General features: G+C 49.8%; 1 protein-coding gene across 4 annotated transcripts in view; it reads left to right on the forward strand.

Moving 5' to 3' along the window:
* TCIRG1 (T cell immune regulator 1, ATPase H+ transporting V0 subunit a3) overlaps nt 1-21170 on the forward strand; it is a 137447-nt gene that overhangs the window by 44785 nt on the left and 71492 nt on the right. For all 4 annotated transcript variants that reach the window (XM_078656554.1, XM_078656710.1, XM_078656483.1 and 1 more), the window contains exons 6-7: nt 6383-6509; nt 16846-16928. In XM_078656554.1, coding sequence (XP_078512680.1) covers nt 6383-6509; nt 16846-16928 — 210 coding nt within the window. The remainder of the gene's footprint in view (nt 1-6382; nt 6510-16845; nt 16929-21170) is intronic.

Here is a 21170-nt window from a genome sequence, read left to right on the forward strand (position 1 = left end):
GTAATTACTAACATTTAGAATTCAGAGCATCGCTTGGTCACACATGTGGCATTTTTAATTTAACTTGCGTGAGCAGAACAACCCTCTGCTACTATTTAAATAGTTCCTTTATGTTTCATTAGGTTGACCTTTCTTTACCCCTTTCACAGCGGGTCATATTCTTTTGGTGATTATAGGGTGAGTAAATGTGCCTGTCGTGTGACACGCGTCCTCTGCATGGCTTGGAAAGAATGCCCCCCCTCCCTGTGGACCAGTCCATATACAAGCCAGCAAGGCGCACTCCCCTTAGGGTGCATTTGACCCTAAATATGTGCCCGCTGCCTTTTACTCTACACTGTCTGGTCACTGGCTGTGGTTTGTTTTAACTGTACCCCTGTAGGTTCAGGCTCCCTACCACCACCCCATTACCTGTTCACCGGCCCCCCTCAGCTGGTGTCCCTCGCTTTTCTCGTGTTTATAATGTGTAGTTGTGTTTTCGGGTGAGTGCGGCCAGGGACTTGTGCACTAAAAGGCTGGAGCCTCTTTGAGACACAGCATGCCAGTTACGCAAAGCAGTAGTTTCCCTGCAGGCGTTCCTAGTCACGGTTTACCCAATAGCCGACCACTTCCCCTTCTCAGGATCCCCTTTCGAAAGCCCAGCTGTGGTAGGCTTAGTGTCATCCTCTACAACATCTGCCTTTATGTAGTCCTTTTCAGGGCATGCTCGCACTAAATCAGCACTTTAACCTTTGCACCACATTGCCACCATTGCATCAGTAAGCGCCTTTTAGGTCGAGCCTACTAGACCGCTGGTGTGCTGTCTTTTGAGACATCAAAAAAACACACAAGGTGATGGGTGGAATGTTGCACGTTGGCAAAACATTTACCCCCAGTCATAGATCTGGGTTTAATCCATCGCTATTTTGCTCACCACGCCACCCCGGTTCAGACATGGCCATATGCAAATCAGTCTTGGCCCGGTGCCTCATGGGAACAGTCCAGCCCGAACTGCCAAGCCATGTCTTCCCTGGACCGGAATCAAGAATCTTAGTAGCGGTTTCTGGCTATCAGCCGTCATCAGCCAGGATAGCTTGACTCCAGTAGTGCAGTGAGCATGCCACCCCAGTTCAGACATGGCCCTATGCAAATCAGTCTTGACCCTGTGCCTCATGGGAACAGTCCACCCCGAGTGGGACGGGTATGCTCAGACCTGAGTCCCGTGCTCTCCATGTCACTGGAATCAAGCGATCCTGGTTGATGAGGGCTGAAAGCCCGAAACCGGTACTAGGATGCTTTTTTCCAGTCCAGGGAGGACCTGGCTTGGCAGTTGGGGCTGGACTGTTCCCATGGGGCACAGGGTCAAGACTAATTTGCATATGGCTGGGTTCAAACTGGAATGGCATGGTGAGCAAAAAAACGATGGATTAAGGCCCAGATCTCTGTACTGGGGTGAATGTATGACATTGTTCTGCATTCTGTCCATCAACTGTTGTTTTTGCATTTGTCTTTTGAAACATGTCAGAGCTCATTAGGAACATTCAGTGGCTTGGAGCCCGCCCATTGCTGGTTGGCTGTCCTGGTCACTCCCCTTTCCCTGCTTCTTATTGGTGTCCCAGCTTGTCAATCTTGTGTTTGTCTCTGCCATCGAGTGCTACAGCTTCACAACTCTTTTGATTGGTTCCCTTCCCTGCTTCCACCACTTAGTTTTCAAGAACTTCTTTTTCCAACTGTGTTAGCAAACCATAAGTGTGCATGTGTTTTCCAGCGGTCCCCTGCCTGCACTTCTCTCCACCTGCAGTCTGTGTTGCTCTGTCCCATCTCTGCTTCTCCCCACCCCCTCCATGTCCCAATCGCCCACGCTCTTCTCCCTATTTCCTCTCCCACCAGCACCCTCCATGTTGCTTCCTTCTACCCGTCCCTCCTTCTTTTTAGTTTCCAATCCAACTCTCGGCAGGGATGGATTGGGATTAAAAATCGGCCCTGGCAGCTAAAAAAGTTGCCCACATTTCCATATTGCCTTTCCGCAAAACACTGCTTTGGTGAAGTTTTATTTAAAAAAAGGGGATGGGGGCGTTAACAAAATGTACGGATTAGTTTGCACTGGTGAAACACACCTGAAAACAAGTGAGGCCACTTTTTCTCAGGCCTCCTGCCCCCGCTAAATATGCATTCATTAATGGGCCAGCCAGCGAGAGAAAGGGAAGTAATGGACGCCCATCTGCCCCCAGTAAGGCCACTCAGGCACCCACTGGGCCGCTGGCGGTATTCAAACACAGACAACACCCAAAACAGACCCCAGGCTGCCCAAAAGAGCAGCCCTCAGCTGGAAGTCTGATATTGGCCCCTCAGGCATTGCCTGAGTGCCTGCATTACCAATCCGATGCTGCTGATCTGTAACCAAAAAGAAAACACCCTTCCCATTTTTAAGGTGCTCACATGCGCGCTGCACGGGCCTAAACGTGTCAAAGGCTTTTTTTAAATCATGAGACATGCAGTACACAGTGGCTACAATCATTTGGCAAAACCATTAGGTCTTCGAGGTGAGACGTGTTTGCTTTGGCAATGCTTGTCTACAATGTCACTATATGTGTCTCTCCACCCACCTAATCATACTGCAAGCTTTACCTTGTTGCTAACTTAAAATATTAACTTTAGTCTGACCTTCTCACTAACTACAGATGACCCTAAAACTATGCCTTAGTCTTTGCCACTTACCTAGGCCTAGTAGTAACCCTTATGTTACCCTCCCCCTTTCTAAGTCTAACCTTACCCCTCAGCGGAAGTGTAAAACTTAACTAACCCTAAGCATTACTCTCTTTACCTTCGCCCTAAACATTAGCTCATCAGTTACCCTAACGCTCTAAACCTTTGACTTTGATAATGTAGTCCAGATGTAATGTATTGATAATGTGGCTCCTAGATGTAAAGTGTGAATCCGCAAAGCCTTAACAATCCGTAAACCTGAGATGAGAAACCTTTCCTCAACTATAGTCGTGAAGTTGTCCACAATGTTAAACACTCAAAAGATCTCAACATCCCATTGTTAATGCCATGTATAGGCTCTTTATCTGTAGCTCGGGTTGTTTCAAAGTATATCCGCTATGACGTGGTCTACGCTATGTAAACCTGCAAACAAATAAAGCTATGGCAACGTATGTAGTGCTCTCCTTATGAGTTTGGGGGGTGCATCATCGCCCCCTCCGTCATAGACTAAGTATCCGCTCTTCTGTGACATTCCTCTGCCCCTTTATGTACAGCGCTTGCCAGAGCCCGGCTGTCTGAGCGCTGCGATTGGTCCATTCAAGCTCTGAGCCACAAGCCTACTTTTAGATCAGGGGTTCCTAACCTTGCCTATGACCCGCATCCCTCGGAAATGTTTGATTAATGTTCGCATCCCCTGCAAAAGTCTTACCAAATTCCTATTATGCATACAGTACATACTTTCCCTCTTTGTCGCACAACCTAAAATTCCATCTCGCACCCCCTAGGGATGTGGGCACCCCAGAGTGGGAACCCCTGTTCTAGATATTACTGGCCTGGCTTGACACTACGTGCCTGGAAAAGTCCACCAAGGTCCGTCGAAGACCAAGGGTGCACCTACTCCTGACTGAAGCAAGATTGAATTTGAGCTATCTTTGCAGGTTACTTGGCTGTGGCCTACCACCAGGGGCTCCAGGAGACATAGAGGTGCCCCTGAGCCGCTCCCCTTGGCTCACTGCACACCGGTATGCTTCAAAGGGACACCTCATTGCTGGCGGCTCTTACTTGCGTGCTGTGGATAAGCCTTGCTCCTGTGACTGACCACTACTAGAGGAAGCTGACGTGCCCACTGATGAGAGGAGCAGACCTCTGGTAGGAAGGAAGGCCTGCCCAAGAGCCAGCGGATCAGGATCACACAGGCAATAAAGATCACCATGTGCGGTCATGGAGCTGAAGAGACGCTTTCCAGCCGACATATGTGGCGAGCTGGCACTGTTGCAGGGTCTCCTGGCACACTAAATAAATAAATGTACATGCCAGCATTTGTAAAGCGTACAGCTACCTCCAGAGAGGTGTCCCGGCGCTGGGGGCCGTCGGGAAGAATAAGCAAGCTATTGCCTAGAGTCGCATGAGGCTGGGCTAACCTGCTGCCCGAGCCGGGGATCGAACCGTGAACCCTGTGGTCCGGAGTCAGGCACCCTGGTCGCTGCGCCACACCTCTACCACAATTGTGTCTGTTCCCACCAAGCACGGTAAGGACACCGTTTTTTTCTTCTTTACTCCGGGCCTGGGATTGTAGGAGACTCTCTCCAGGTTTCTGAAGGTGTGCTTGGGCCCTAAATCACATTACCCAGGTAGGATCGTCCAAATCTATGAACACTCCTTCCCTTTGGTGTCGGGCCAACTGAACATCTTGACTGTGACCAACCCATCTTCGAGGTGCAGGCTACTAAAGTATGGGGGGCGCCTTTGAAGGTGCTGACCCGTTTGTTTTGTTAACCCCAGTCCCAGGCCCCATTTCAAAACCCTTAAGAGACCTGTTAGATCCTTCCCAGATGGTGTCTTGAACAGAGTCTGGCGGGGCAACACCTAGCAAATCCCCCATTTGCTCTCATTTAATTCCCACAGCGGCTTTGGGGTATCTAGGTGCTGAGGTTTCTGCGTCGAAGAGCCAGCTCTTGAGTCGCTTTCTGAAGACCGCCGGGGAGGGTGCTGTTCGGAGGTGGAGGGGGAGGCCATTCTAGGTCTTGAGTCGCTTTCTGAAGAACCCCGGGGAGGGTGCTGTTTGGAGGTGGAGGGGGAGGTCATTCCAGCTCTTGAGTCGCTTTCTGAAGACCGCCGGGGAGGGTGCTGTTCATAGGTGGAGGTCATTCCAGCTCTTGAGTCGCTTTCTGAAGAACCCCGGGGAGGGTGCTGTTTGGAGGTGGAGGGGGAGGTCATTCCAGCTCTTGAGTCGCTTTCTGAAGACCGCCGGGGAGGGTGCTATTCGTAGGTGGAGGTCATGCCAGGTCTTGAGTCGCTGTCTGAAGACCGCCGGGGTGGGTGCTGTTCGGAGGTGGAGGGGGAGGTCATTCCAGCTCTTGAGTTGCTTTCTGAAGACCGCCGGGGAGGGTGCTGTTCGGAATTGGAGGGGGAGGTCATTCCAGCTCTTGAGTCGCTTTCTGAAGACCACCGGGGAGGGTGCTGTTCGTAGGTGGAGGTCATTGCTTTCTGTAGATTCCCGGGGAGGGTGCCGTTTGGAGGTGGAGAGGGAGGTCATTCCAGCTCTTGAGTCGCTTTCTGAAGACCGCCGGGGAGGGTGCCGTTCAGAAGTGGAGGTGAGGTCATTCCAGGTCTTGTCGGTGATGTCAAAAGACCGGCCGCCGCTGCTGCTGCAATGAACACGTGGGACGTGAGCGAGGGCCAGTGAGGCAGAGCACAGGTGTCTTGAGGGTAGATGGAAGTTCAGCTGGTGACCTGGCAAAAATATAAATCCATTGGATATGGAGGGATTTGTATTTCAGCGGGCGGGATATCCTTCACCGCTGTGAAGGAGTAACCGTTTGCCAAGATCTAAATGTTGACTGTAGTCCAATCTATTCAATGAGACCCCAGCTTTGAGTGATCAAGTTACCATCTAGCCAACGCGTTTGATACTTGTCCATATGAGGAGTCATCGTATCCCCTTTCTCTACGGCCTCGCGTATATACGCCCTGCCAAGACATTTAGTGGCCATATCTACGGCCTTCGATGCTCAAGCCTTCGGTTTCATGTACGTCTTGTTTTACTTCCCTTAGAAAAAATTTCTTTTTCTTTAAAAATATAGTACTTGTTGCACATTCACATAGTTTAGTTTTATTAACTGTGTCTTTATGAAGCTAAGTTTCTAACCGCGCCACCTCCTGGAGTAAGCGTTCGTCCTCCTTACCCTGAGAATCAAGCGCCTAGAGGGAGCAGCTTGGTTATCCAGTTGAAGCACCCATTACTGTTGGCTAGGTATCACCTGTGGTAAGCAACAGACCGAACTAGGGGACCGCTTAGTACGCCCAGACGGTAACCAGGGCAGCATGTGAACTCCTCACATCGGATGGGGTTTGTTCGACCCACCCCCTTCTCCAAGCTGGTGTCCGAAAGGACCCTCAGCTCTCTAATCCGTCCTTTTAGTTTCCTTCTCTAGCCCACTTAAAAAAATAGTTTCGAGCTGTGCAGTGGACCACTGTGGTTGAGAAATGAATGTCCTATCTAAGCCTTTAGGAGTTTATCTTCTGTTAATAATGTTACAGTTTGATTTGATTTTCGCTGTGCGATTGACTGTTATCCCTCTCTCTCTCCCTCTCTCTCCTCCTCTCCCATCTCTCTCTCTCTCTCTCTCCCCCCTCCTGTAACTCTCTTACTCCCTGCCTCTGCCTGTTTCTCTTTTCTTCTCTCACCCCGATACTGCAGCTTCGTGGCAGGCGTGATCCACCCGTGGAAGGTGAACTCCTTCGAGCGGCTCCTGTGGCGGGCCTGCCGTGGCTACCTGATGGCGAACTTCGTGGAGATGTCAGAAGCCATGCCGGACCCGGTGACGGTGAGTGCGCGTCCTCCGCACCGAGTGTGCTTTCTGAGTGGTGAGTGAGCTTCTTGGCGCAAGTGCATTTCCAAGTGATGTCCAAAAACTGGGGCCTGCTGCTGCACTCCGTCCAGCCCAAGGGACACTTTTTAAATGTAATACGAGAGCAGGTGGAGAGAGTAAAGCCCACTTACCCCCGCCCCCCCTCATCCCCCCCAGGGCCCAGCGTCCCGCACAGCTTGACTGACCTAAGGCCTGCTGCTGAGAGTACTCGCCCTGCGATGCAGTGAGTCTGGATATAGTCTTTAGCAGCCAAGGGGTAGACAGCTGATACTGTCATTGAGGTGCTGGTGGCTGCTGAGTGACAGATGTGTCATCCGTCTTTTGAGAGGAAGAGGAAATTATTAATGACACCCATTCTGAGCTTCAAGAGACAGTTCTTTTTATGATCTATACTAAATAAATCTTATTTTTACATATTTATCTTGTTACCTGAATGCTTGAAAGAAAAAGGACAATTGCAAAAAATACAGTTGATGGACAGAATGTAGAACAATGTCATACATTCACCCCAGTACAAGGATCTGGGCCTAAATCCATCGTTTTTTTGCACTCCACACCACCCTGGGTTAGACACTGGCTATATGCAAATCAGCTCTGACCCTGTGCCTCATGGGAACAGTCCAGTCCGAACTACCAAGCCATGTCTTTCCCAGACAGGAATCAAGCATCCAAGGACCGGTTTCTGGCTATCAGCCTTCATTCAACCTGGATAGCTTGACTCCAGTGATGTGGAGAGCCTGGGACTCACGTCTGAGCATACCCAACCCACTCGGGGTGAAAATTGCAAAAAACACAGTTGATGGACAGAATGTAGAACAATGTCATACATTCACCCCAGTACAAGGATCTGGGCCTAAATCCATCGTTTTTTTGCACTCCACACCACCCTGGGTTAGACACTGGCTATATGCAAATCAGCTCTGACCCTGTGCCTCATGGGAACAGTCCAGTCCGAACTACCAAGCCATGTCTTTCCCAGACCGGAATCAAGCATCCAAGGACCGGTTTCTGGCTATCAGCCTTCATTCAGCCTGGATAGCTTGACTCGAGTGGTGTGGAGAGCCTGGGACTCACGTCTGAGAATACCCAGCCCACTCGGGGTGAAAATTGCAAAAAACACAGTTGAAGGACAGAATGTAGAACAATGTCATACATTCACCCCAGTACAAGGATCTGGGCCTAAATCCATCGTTTTTTTGCACTCCACAACACCCTGGGTTAGACACTGGCTATATGCAAATCAGCACTGACCCTGTGCCTCATGGGAACAGCCAGTATCTAACCCAGGGTGGTCAGAGAGCTCTTTCCTTCTCCCAGACAACAGGGTCAGATTGGTAAGGCAGGCACTCTGGCAATGGCCGAGGGGCCGGTATCTGAGTTCCAGCTGTAGGCTGCAGTTTTTGGGCAGCCTTGGGGGCGATTTGTGCAGTAATATAAAAACAAATACCTGTTCATCTAGGACTCCTCTTCTTGAGGATACTCGTATAAGTGGAGGCGGGGAATCCATCACTCTTTTTCTTACCGTTCCTCACTTTTATCAGAGGTATTGTCCTTCCACTTTACTGCCCGAATTTCTGAAAACGAACCCTTTTGCAACTGACAGTCAAAAACCACGTACCCCCTATATATATAGGGGTGTACCTTAAATAGTGTATTGAACACTGGCTACACCAATCTATGTGTTACCCGTATGAAAAATATGTGAAAGGACAAGATGGCACTTCATGTGCGCACCACCAGTCGAGCTTGCTGAGTGGTACTCACCAGCTATGCTCACTATTCTCATCATTGGCAACCATCTTGCCTTGAAAAATATGTGTGTCCCAAAAAATGAGTGCCAAAAATTATAATACCACTGTGATGTGTATATCACGACTACCACAAAACAAGACCCCCTGAAGATAAAATTGAAATAAGTAACACGATTACCAACCTTATTCTTCACTTGTGTACTTAGTCAAAATGTAAAACCGGCTGCTTTTATGCAGACCACTTTATTACTCAGCTGACATGTTTTATTGCCACTACTACTTCAGGGCAATTTTGTCAGGGCAGGGTCATCAATCACCAATCTTAGACACTGGTGTTGTTTTTGTAAAATGACATGTGGGAGCCCAAGTCACTCGTACCAGCTCTCCACTGCGTCACACCGAGGGAACCTCTTTTTGGCGTACACTCTAATGTAGTGCAATTTCGCCTTCTTTACACGGAGCGCGTTTAATCATCCCTCGCAGGCGATTGATGACCCTGCTCTAACGAAATTGCCCTGACGTAGTAGTGGCAATGAAACCAATGCTTGTTTATACAGCTGCCCAGTGTCTTTGCTCTATGCCATTGTTTATGTCCCCAGGTGACTCTGTGCCTCTGAGGACACAATGCCCCCTTCAGTTATTTTATTTCAGAACCCTAATGCATTCTGTAGCCCTGGTTCACTTAAGGCAGGGCCACTGGAATTATGCGGCAGGGTTGAGTAAATTATGTGGCAAGAAATGGCAATTTCTGCAGCTTTATGCGGCACTTATCGTGTGATAGTATTACTTAGTTATTTTGCCAATTGTAGCCTTGTTAACAATGTCTAGGCATTAGTTGCATCTCTTTAGTACCTGTTTCATACCAACATATAGGAAGAAGGCACTGAAAAGTGCCCAGTCCAGCTTTGCAAAGGGTGATCCACTGCGTGGCAACACTTGTGGCTGCGTTTTGAGTAACTTTTGATCTAGAAGCAGATTTTTTTTTTGCCAACATCGGTCGATTATGCAGCAAATGATGGATTGTGTGGCAAATACGGCAAATGTACAATTATGCAAAAATCGACATGGCTGTACAGTCACATAATTGCAGGATCCTGATTTAAGGTGATCTAGTTGAACTAATACACCTGACAGCAATGATTTGAGCAAGAAAAGTGACAGGATACCACAGCGAGTCCTTGGAGAGGCGGATGCTGTGGTACCCCTTGGATGCTATGTCCCAGCATGCTCCAGGTCTTGTAACATGGCTGCAAAGCTCATAGAAGGGAGTATAGAATGACAGGCTGCCCCCAGTGGAAGGAACTCTGGTCACCATGTCTCTTGTGGGAGGGAAGCGGGGGGGGGAGGGAGACCAGGACTTACCCCCCATCACCACATCTGGCGCAATCCTTGCTCACGTGAAACACTGCTCTGCTTTTACCATGATGACAGGCTTTCCCACAGTCTGCAGTACTGTTAGTGCGGTTTCACTTCTCTCTTCGAGGCTCTGCTTTATTTGCCCCCCCCCCCATCCATTTTGGGCACGTCCAGTGATCGCGCACAAGAGGAAGCTCGCATGAAGTGAAAGAGGAAGCTTGGTTCGTTTCCACACGGGCTGTTCCCAGAAAGAAGCTTTCACACTCCGCGGTGGGGCTTCTCGTCCACAGCTTGCCCGTGGCTGCTCTGTCCACAGCTCGCCCGTGGCTGCTCTGTCCACAGCTCGCCCGTGGCTGCTCCCCTCTGTCCACAGCTTGCGCATCTCTGCTCTGTCCACAGCTTGCCCATCTCTGCTCTGTCCACAGCTTGCCCATCTCTGCTCTGTCCACAGCTTGCCCATCTCTGCTCTGTCCACAGCTTGCCCATCTCTGCTCTGTCCACTGCTCGCCCATCTCTGCTCTGTCCACTGCTCGCCCGTCACTGCTCTGTCCACAGCTCGCCCGTCACTGCTCTGTCCGCTGCTCGCCCATCTCTGCTCTGTCCACAGCTCGCCCGTCACTGCTCTGTCCACAGCTCGCCCGTCACTGCTCTGTCCACAGCTCGCCCGTCACTGCTCTGTCCGCTGCTCGCCCATCTCTGCTCTGTCCACAGCTCGCCCGTCACTGCTCTGTCCACAGCTCGCCCGTCACTGCTCTGTCCACAGCTCGCCCGTGACTGCTCTGTCCACAGCTCGCCCGTGACTGCTCTGTCCACAGCTCGCCCGTGACTTCTCTGTCCACAGCTCGCCCGTGACTGCTCTGTCCACAGCTCGCCCGTGGCTGCTCTGTCCACAGCTCGCCCGTGGCTGCTCTGTCCACAGCTCGCCCGTGGCTGCTCTGTCCACAGCTCGCCCGTGGCTGCTCTGTCCACAGCTCATCCGTGGCTGCTCTGTCCACAGCTCGCCCGTGGCTGCTCTGTCCACAGCTCGCCCGTGGCTGCTCTGTCCACAGCTCGCCCGTGGCTGCTCTGTCCACAGCTTGCTCTGTCCGTGGCTGCTCTGTCCACAGCTCACCCGTGGCTGCTCTGTCCACAGCTTGCTCTGTCCGTGGCTGCTCTGTCCACAGCTTGCTCTGTCCACAGCTTGCTCTGTCCACAGCTCACCCATGACTGCTCTGTCCACAGCTCGCCCGTCGCTGCTCTGTCCGCTGCTCGCCCATCTCTGCTCTGTCCACAGCTCGCCTGTGGCTGCTCTGTCCACAGCTCGCCTGTGGCTGCTCTGTCCACAGCTTGCTCTGTCCACAGCTTGCCCTGTCCACAGCTTGCCCGTGACTGCTCTGTCCACAGCTTGCCCGTGACTGCTCTGTCCACAGCTTGCCCGTGACTGCTCTGTCCACAGCTTGCTTGTGACTGCTCTGTCCACAGCTCGCCCATCTCTGCTCTGTCCGCTGCTCGCCCATCTCTGCTCTGTCCGCAGCTCGCCCGTCGCTGCTCTGTCCACAGGTCGCCCATCACTGCTCTGTCCACAGCTCGCCCATCGCTGCTCTTTCCACAGCTCGCCCGTCGCTGCTCTGTCCACAGGTCGCCCGTCGCTGCTCTGTCCACAGGTCGCCCGTCGCTGCTCTGTCCACAGGTCGCCCGTCACTGCTCTGTCCACAGGTCGCCCGTCACTGCTCTGTCCACAGGTCGCCCGTGACTGCTCTGTCCACAGGTCGCCCGTGACTGCTCTGTCCACAGGTCGCCCGTGACTGCTCTGTCCACAGGTCGCCCGTGACTGCTCTGTCCACAGGTCGCCCGTGACTGCTCTGTCCACAGCTCGCCCGTCGCTGCTCTGTCCGCTGCTCGCCCATCTCTGCTCTGTCCACAGCTCGCCTGTGGCTGCTCTGTCCACAGCTCGCTTGTGGCTGCTGTGTCCACAGCTTGCTCTGTCCACAGCTTGCCCGTGACTGCTCTGTCCACAGCTTGCCCGTGACTGCTCTGTCCACAGCTTGCCCGTGACTGCTCTGTCCACAGCTTGCTCGTGACTGCTCTGTCCACAGCTTGCTCGTGACTGCTCTGTCCACAGCTTGCTCGTGACTGCTCTGTCCACAGCTCGCCCATCTCTGCTCTGTCCGCTGCTCGCCCATCTCTGCTCTGTCCGCAGCTCGCCCGTCGCTGCTCTGTCCACAGGTCTCCCATCACTGCTCTGTCCACAGCTCGCCCGTCGCTGCTCTGTCCACAGGTCGCCCGTCGCTGCTCTGTCCACAGGTCGCCCGTCACTGCTCTGTCCACAGGTCGCCCGTGACTGCTCTGTCCACAGCTCGCCCATCTCTGCTCGCCCATCTCTGCTCTGTCCACAGCCAAGATCTGCTTGGCCTTGAGCACGTCTCCCAAGGACTAGGTCACGCCCCTTGCCCGGCGCTCTACAGGTGTGGACAGACAGGGAGGTCCTCCTTCTCTCTCCAGGTCAAGCCATGAGGTGACTCTGCAGGCTTCACAGATATTTTCCTATTTTGGTGATCCAGCGCGACACCTAATCAGGGACCAATATTTGATAACATCACATACAATTGGCCCATACACATTCACCCACCTCCCTGATGCGCCGGGGGTCCAGCAGATTCTATAAGGACCGTGAACAAGCACTACAAAAGGGGGTGGTGATGGACGGAGCATCTGAATCAATCAAACACTCACACCCAGTCAAAAGATCTGGGTTTAATCCATCGCCGTTCTTTAGCCCACTCTGCCACCCCAGTTCAGACATGGCTATATGCAAATCAGTCTGACCCTGTGCCTCATGGGAACAGTCCAGCCCGAACTGCCAAGCCATGTCTTCCCTGGACCGGAAACAAGCTTCCGAGGGCCGGTTTCTGGCATTCCAGCCGTCTTCAGCCCGGCTTGCTTGAATCCAGTGGCAAAGTGAGCAAGGGACTCACGTCTGAGCATACCCTGCCACACTTAGGGCGGCCAAAAGCGGTACAAAAGGGGGTGGTGATGGACGGAGCATCTGAATTAATCAAACACTCACACCCAGTCAAAAGAGCTGGGTTTAATCCATCACCGTTCTTTAGCCCACTCTGCCACCCCAGTTCAGACATGGCTGAGTGAGCTAAAGAATGGTGATGGATTAAACCCAGATCAGTTGACTGAGGGTGAGTGTTTGATTTGCTCAAACGCTCCGTCCATCATCCCCTTTTGTATCACTTTGTTCACCCTAAGTGTGGCAGGGTATGCTCAGACGTGAGTCCCTTGCTCACTTGGCCACTGGATTCAAGATAGCTTGGCTGATGAGGATTATGAATCCGAAACCGGTCCCAGGATGCTTGATTCCGGTCCAGGGAAGACATGGCTTGGCAGTTCGGGCTGGACTGTTCCCATGAGGCACAGGGTCAGACTGATTTGCATATGGCCATGTCTGAACTGGGGTGGCTGAGTGAGCTAAAGAATGGTGATGGATTAAACCCAGATCAGTTGACTGGGGGTGAGTGTTTGATTTGCTCAAACGCTCCGTCCATCATCCCCTTTTGTATCGCCGTGAACAAGCACTGGCAGAGGGGCCAGTCTCACCTCTCTGGTGGGAGGCGGGAATGATGGCTTGGTGAGCTCAGCTCTTGAGATCAGTGTGTGATCTGCAGGTGGCAGGTTCAAATCCAGACCACATTGAACCAGCCTTTCGTCTTCTTGAAGGTGATGAAATGAGTAACAGATTTAATTGGGTAATAAGTGTATATGAAAATGTTCTATGAAGCATGCTTTAGATAACAGCCCTTTGTGAATACAATGTTATTATTAGGTTACTGTCTATGCAGACTGTGAACCAATCGGAGCCTGCGGCTTTCAAACTTCAGAGGGCTCCACCAATCCCCTTGAAGCATCTCGATGCCTTGCTGGCCAGATTTCAGGGGCTTCCCTGACCAAAGTCACCTGTTGGACTGGTCCAGCTGGTTTGGGAGGCCACGCCTGCTCTTTATTGGAGTTGAGCAAACAGCAGATGTAGGCAGAGAGATAAACGTTGGCAGCGGAAACCTAAAAGAGGAAGTTTCGAAGGAGTCCCAGAGACCGCCGTCCCAGGAAATGCCCAGGTGTTGAGGAATCGCTCCAGATTTTGAGTGCACTTTTTGTCAGCAGCATCTTTTGTTGAAGCGGTAAAGCTGAGATTAGATGCCAGCTCTCAAAGTTCCATAGACGAAACCTATAGTTCTATAGAATACACTATAGCTCCCTCAATAAAACCTATAGATGAAACCTATACTTCGCTAGATGAAACTTATAGCTCTCTCGATCTATAGCCCCCTAGATGAAACCTATAGCTCCCTAGCTTATAGCCCCCTAGATGAAGCCCATAGTTCCCTACATCAAACCTATAGCTTCCTCGATTAAACCTGTAGTTGTATAGATGAAACCTATAGATAAAACCCATACTTCCCTAGATGAAGCCCTACAGCTCCCTCTATCTATAGCCCCCTAGATGAAACCTATAGTTCCCCACATCAAACCTATAGTTCCCTAGATGAAACCTATAGTTCCCTAGAAGCTTGCCTAGACGAAACCTATGCTTGCCTAGACGAAACCTATGCTTGCCTAGACGAAACCTATGCTTGCCTAGACGAAACCTATGCTTGCCTAGACGAAACCTATGCTTGCCTAGACGAAACCTATAGTTCCAGAGATCAAACCTACTCCCCAGTAGACCACACTTAGTGGTTGAAGTGGTCGTTTCTATCCGCCCAGTGAACCCTGTGGTTCATTCCCACGTGTATTATAGCAGCTACGTCCTGAACTGAGCAAGTTTCTAAGCGCAAAAAACACGAGGGTGAGAGAGGGTCTAGAAGGGAAAAAAGTTTACAGACCAAAGTGCACCCTATCCCCAAATCTAACTAGTAAAAAACACAAGGGGTGCTACTGGTCTGTGTGGACTAGAGAGTGTCTGCTTTCTCCTAAATAGATGGATTTTTTTAATCTAAGCTGGTATCCACTAGATTGCTCACTATTGTTATTGTGAGTAGGTTCTAGTAACGGATCCACCAGTGATTAGAAAAAGGCCAAAAGGCATATGGGTGAAAGGCGCTGATGGCAGAAGGTTGCAGTGCTAAAGAAATATGTGCTAGTGAAAAACTGGTGTGTTAAAATTGACTAACATGGTGCCAAAGGGTAACTTTTATTCTGGTGGTCACCATGATGACAAGGTTAAAAAACAGAGTGTGGATAGAGTTTCAGCAAATACTTCTATCCAGGTGGTAAGTTAACTGGTCGACATGTTTCAGCCGGAATTGGCATTCTTCAGGACCTATGGTAACAACACTACTACAACTATAACCAAAAAAGTGTAGTGCGAGTTACATACCATGCATAAATAGCCTACCATTTGACAGGTTAGAGAGTGGTAGCTTCGAAGGTCATGGATGTAGAATCACCTCTCCTAGGAAAAACAGTGTATACAGACACACAATATAACAGTTGAAAGTCACAATTTGCAAACAGACAAATAACATCCAACGAGACATTGCTCATTTATTATTTTGCTTAAGTAATCACTCACCCAAAATTTGCTTGGGAGTGGCCTCACCTCGCCAGGCGCTCGCTCAGGTAATGAGGCCCCGCTCTGAAGAAATGAGAGAAAAATACCTTTAGAATGATTTCTCTGGTATGGTTCCATTTCACAAAATCCACTGGTGTGGAGCAATGGGCATAAAAAGAACAACGGTACTCAGCTAACCTGGCAAGCTGATAATGAAAGATGTTAAGAATAGAAATAAATTAAGAATGCAGCAATATGTATATGATTGCCAAATGGCCATATGGCAGCTGCACCTATAACAGTTTATGTTGAGGGTAATAATCTAAAGTGTACTGTGCACTGATGGGTATTCTTTTCTTCTTCTCTCACTGCTTTTCAGTCTAAACACACACTATTTAGGAGAAAGCAGACACTCTCTAGTCCACACAGACCAGTAGCACCCCTTGTGTTTTTTTACAAGTTTCTAAGCGCCCAGTGCAGACAAGAGAATAAAGACAGAAGAGATTATGTGGATGAGACATTAAAGGCAGAAGGGGATAGAGAGTCCTTCTCTTTGGCTCCTGGCAGCATTTGTGTTGGGGGCTCCGCTTAACGTTGGTGTCCAGGGATTGAACCCCATCCCCAAGTTACGCCCTTTGTACACCGGACTTGCTAATGGAAGCGATACCGAGTGGTTGAGGCTGGCTCCGGGGGTGGTGGAGGGATTGCAGTTCACATACGCGGTGCTCCACTATTCGCACTCCACCTCGGTGTCTGGCAGGGGTGTATTTTTGGCACCTGATTTAAAAGAAGATAATGTGGGAAAAATCTTCAAAATGCACTTACCTTCTCTCCTCAAGTCGGCGTCTTCTGATGTCTCTGCATGCGGAAAGTGTCCTACGAAGCGATGATGGAAAGGTGGTGACCCTATGAGCAAGGCGTGACTAGGGAGGGCTAGCACATGGGGGGGGGGTGCTCACACTGAAAAGAAACATGTACTACCTATGAATGGACCACTCGCGGCCCACAGGACAGTCCGAACTTAGAAGCACTAGTAAGAAAAAAAAATGAAAGGATAATAAAGCAAACTTTAAACCCATACTAGATATCCCTGATATAAAATGTTGGCTGAGGAGTCTGGCACACGTGGCATGAACAGGCCCATGTTAGATGCACATGTGGCATGGGCCCCTTGGCATGAACATTCCTATGATGGATGCACACATGGACATGCCCATGATGGATGTCCACATGGCATGGACATGCCCATGATGGATGCACATGTGGCATGGCCCCCTTGGCATGGACATGCCCATGATGGATGCACATGTGGCATGGACATGCCCATGATGGATGCACACATGGCATGGACATGCCCATAATGGATGCACACATGGCATGGACATGCCCATAATGGATGCACATGTGGCATGGCCCCCTTGGCACGGACATGCCCATGATAGATGTACATGTGGCATGGCCCGCTTGGCATGAACATGCCCATGATAGATATACACGTGGCATTGCCCGCTTGGTATGATCATGCCAATGATGGATGCACACGTGGCATTGCCCGTTTGGCATGAACATGCCCATGATGGATGCACACGCTCTGTCTCCGCCTGTCCCGCCTCTGCGCTCTTCACCCTCCATGTCTTTCTCTCCGCAGGGCGAGGATGTGAACTGGGTGATCTTCCTCATCCCCTACTGGGGAGAACAGATTGGGCAGAAGATCAAGAAGATCGCGGACTGGTAAGGCGCCCTCTGCACGCCCCTTGTTATGTTTCTTTAACCCACTGAGTGAGTTGTTGCAATCACCAGAGTTCTGGAGTGCCCGCGTTCTTTAGAGTGTGCCTGTGCCCCCCCCCCCCCCCCCCCCCACCTATGGTCTCTCTTTCCTACTCTTGTTCTCTCTCTAGTTTCTGTTTCCTCATGTTCTTGCCATCCTTTCGTCTTTCTCCATGTCTGTCTCTCTTCCTCTCATCGGCTGTTGTTTCAATCTGCTTCTCGAATATTGTCTCTCCGTATGTATTACACACCCGTCCAACCCTTAAAGTGTCGACACGGAGTATAGTAGTGTTATTGTTGCACATATGGTACAAAACAAAGTGTGATATTTTCCAGTGTTTGTGCTCTTTCAACTCTCCAAGATTGTTTCAACTCTATTCCTTCCACTCTGGTGCAGATTTAGACCTCTGCACAACTGACAGCAAATACTGTGTGTGCACCGGTGCAGCGGGCCGGGATTTCTGGAACAGTCTTACGACTGGAGAGCAAGCGTAGAAGGGTGGTTGAGGGTGTTTTGTTGTTGTCTTGCTTTTCACCACCAACCCTAAGTTGTGGGGGCTGATTCTGTTAGTTGGTGTTTTAGAAAAATAGCAATATTATCGTCCAAACCTGATGGACTTCCTATTCCTGCCCTGAGTAAATAGGATTTAGTAGAATTTTGTTTACCAGGCATTTTTTGGGGCTCAGTGGTACAGCACCATGTATTTTAACAAAATCACACCTCATAAAGAGGTCTACCTCAAAAGAGGAATTCTTATGAAATTGTTGTCAAACTTATCCTTTTGAGTCAATTGCACATTTTCGGTGCACGGTAGGGTTGCAGTGTGCGAACACAGACTAGTTAGAATCCCGCAGGCTCGTTCACGACTCAAAATTCTCCCGCATCACCAATCTCCATCTGTTCCCTGCCGAGAGATTGCTTGAAATCCATTGATGGTCTGCGCTGAATCTTCTCCTTCCAGGTTATGGTCATTAGTGTATAGATGTATGCCTCGCCTTCTGGTTAGGAACTTGCTTCATTCATCCCTTCTCAAGGAAACTCTGGCCACTTGACTCTGTGATTCATTTTTCTTTCGTTAATAAACTCTTTGAGACTGTTTGTGGTGTCCAGAATGATTTTCGTTGACCAGCAGATCCAGCATGTGTGTGTATGTGGTGGTATCTATGTAGCGTGACCCTAACCCGCAAGCAACGGAGCGATGCGCACTACGTAGGGGTTGGAAGACCATCTACGAGATAATGTACATCATATGTGGATCACACAACAATAATTCACACATTCCTACTGGTCAAAAAATAGTTTCAGGTTCTCAAGTCAATTATGTTTTCTGTCCCATCCAAAAACCTGATTCCAAAACCTGATGGCATGAAATATCTTTGTGGTGGTAATAGACCACTGCTCATGCCCACCAAGAAACGTAAATTAACATGTTTCTCAGTTCATTAATTGGATGACTGAATAATGTAAACAGTGTGAATGCAGAATAGCCTGGTGTTGTAAAACTATTTTTACAGGTATGTTACCCATTCCACTGATGAAAAAAAAGTGTTTAATTGTCCCTCCCGCATCAGCTGTGATACTCCCGGCTCAATTCATATTCGAGCACTGGAATGTTGGGAGCTCCATTGAATACAACGGAGTAGCTCCAGGCTTATAATTGCTGGTATGAAGCCAGGGATCCCACATTCCAATGTTTGCCTTTGTTTCTCCCTTTTTAATTTGCAACATTCTACCCCTAGTGGGTGGAATGTTCTAATAGCCTTGTTGCCCTTTTGCCTCGGTTATACTGGCTGTTAAAGACCCTCTCCCTCGTTACAGGTCTGAGCCCCTCTGGCTTAGGCCCGTTAACAACTGGTACAGCCCTAGGCAGCGGGCTATAAGGCTATATTAGAACACTGGAATGTTGAGACCTCCATTGAAGACAACAGAGTAGCTCCGGGCTTATAATGGCTGGTATAAAGACAGAGATCACACGTTCCAATGTTTGTCTTTGTTTCTCCATTTTTAATTTGCAACATTCTACCCCTAGTTGGTGGAATGTTCTAATAGCCTTATAACCCTTCTGCCTCGGGCTATACCTGTTGTTAAAGGCCCTCTCCTTCGTTATAGGCCTGAGCCGCAACTCTGGTTCAGGACTTTTAACAACCGAGGTAGCCCTCGGCAGTGGGCTATAAGGTATATTAAAACAAGCATGCAATACTTGGATAGACCACGGGTTTTATTCCAAATAGTATGGATTTAGTGGATCAGCCCTTTATCGGACTGAATTGTATTATATATGCTGAACTTGGCACAGAACATGTAGGTGAAACATTTACTACCTGGTGACTAGTTTCCCTGTGAGGATTAAACTTCCTGAAATCCCCTCTTCAGTGTCCCAAGAGGTAATTGTTCGGATAGCTTTCTATTGCCACAGTGACACATTCCAGGCTGTTGATTGCTGTAAAGTAAAGTCCACATTTGTAAAGCGCACAATCACCCGTTAGGGTCTCTAGGCGCTGGGGGCCGTCGGGAAGATTAAGCGAGCTATTGCCCAGAGTCACATGGTGCTGGGCTAACCTGCCGCCGGAGCCGGGGATCGAACCGTGGTCCCCAGATTACAGCGTCAGTCGCCCTGGCCGCGGCGCCACACCTCCTCCCTATCCTCGTTGTAATCTCGTGAGAGAGTACAAACATCTGTAACAGACTGAAAGACCACACACACATCCGTCCTGGGGCTTGGGGTGTCCTCTTCACACACAACACTCTGAAAAGTCGAAGCACGTGTCTGCACCTGTTGAGAGTAAACAGACGCTCTTCCACAGAGTGCAGGGACCACTGGAAATAACCGGTATTCCCTGTGCACTGCATGTGTCTCTGTGGATGACCTGCTCTGTGCTCTCCTGCCACCTAGTGTTGGTTTCGGTGTAATGCAGCTTGTTTTTCTGCAAATGTTTTCTGGGACACTCAGGCATTGAATGACACATAATCACGCCTCGAAAATAGACAATCCCTCGTGACACTCCCCTTGGATGTTTTTTCTCCCTCTCTAGTTTGGAGATGTATCCTAGCCCTCAGTGAAGAGAAACGACTGAGTTTGGCTGATTTACCTGACTTCTGAGGCTTTCAGTCATCTGATAGTCTGTGATGTGGGGAGGTCTGTGGAAAAAAAGCTGTTTCCGTTTTGTCCCTGGCGATTCGAAGTTTGCGGTTTCAGTCTGGGATAGGGGCTGCACTTTTTTGCCTTCTGAGGTTTCTTGACAATTCTAAGTCTTTGCGTGTCATCATTTCCGCTCCAAAAATATTCTTTGGGCCAACCATATTGGTTGGCCCAAAAAATAGAAAAAAAGAAATAGATTTCGGGCTTCTGTCGCTGCAGTGCCACATAAGGGGCTTTTTGTTGTATTACAATTGTATTTATATAGCATTTACAACCCCTAACAAGGCATTGGAATCTAGTCACTTTACTGCATGCAATTTCCAGAATGGTTCATCTTTTGCAGTGCACTGGATGTAAATCCGTATTTGTAAAGCGCGAACTACTCACCCTTACGGGTCTCAAGGTGCTGGGGGCCGTCGTGGAAATTAAGTGAGCTATTGCCCAGAGTTACATGTTGCTGAGCTGATCTGCCCGAAGCCGGGGATCGAACCCTGTGCTCTGAAGGCAGCTGCCCTGGCCGCTGCACCATACCTCTCCATGAATTGAAGCTCTTTTCGGCATAGTATAGGGAAATATAAGTTGTTCATTTGAGCAGTGGGCACATGAGCTTATGAGCAAATTGAAAACCATGCCGATTGACTATCGGAGGGATAGAGTCCATCCGAGATTAAAACAAATCCTCCACCAACCCCGGTGCTGCTCTTTATTCAGCTCAAAACTGCACACTGAGTGTTTCCTGAGATCTGAGCACAGCAAAATGACACGAAGGTATCTCCCAGAGCTTGCACTATTGTCAAAGTCACTGGAGAAGAGACACCGGCCTCTTCAGAACACATTCAAGGCAGGGATTGACAGAAAACCCCACACCAGATGGAGCAACACCTGCACTTGTGGGAAACCTTCCTCTAGCTGATCTATGCAAAGCAGCACCATAGCACTCCTCATACACCTGCACAAGGGCCTTGTACTTGGTGGCAAAGGCTCGCCAGGCTATCCAGGTGTAGGCGTCAACTGTATGGGGCCTCTTAGCTTGAGCACCTTTGCTTTCAACCCACCAACTCTGTGC

This window comes from Lissotriton helveticus, chromosome 1_1 (genome assembly GCF_964261635.1).
Source record: "Lissotriton helveticus chromosome 1_1, aLisHel1.1, whole genome shotgun sequence".
Taxonomy (NCBI): Eukaryota; Metazoa; Chordata; class Amphibia; order Caudata; family Salamandridae; genus Lissotriton; species Lissotriton helveticus.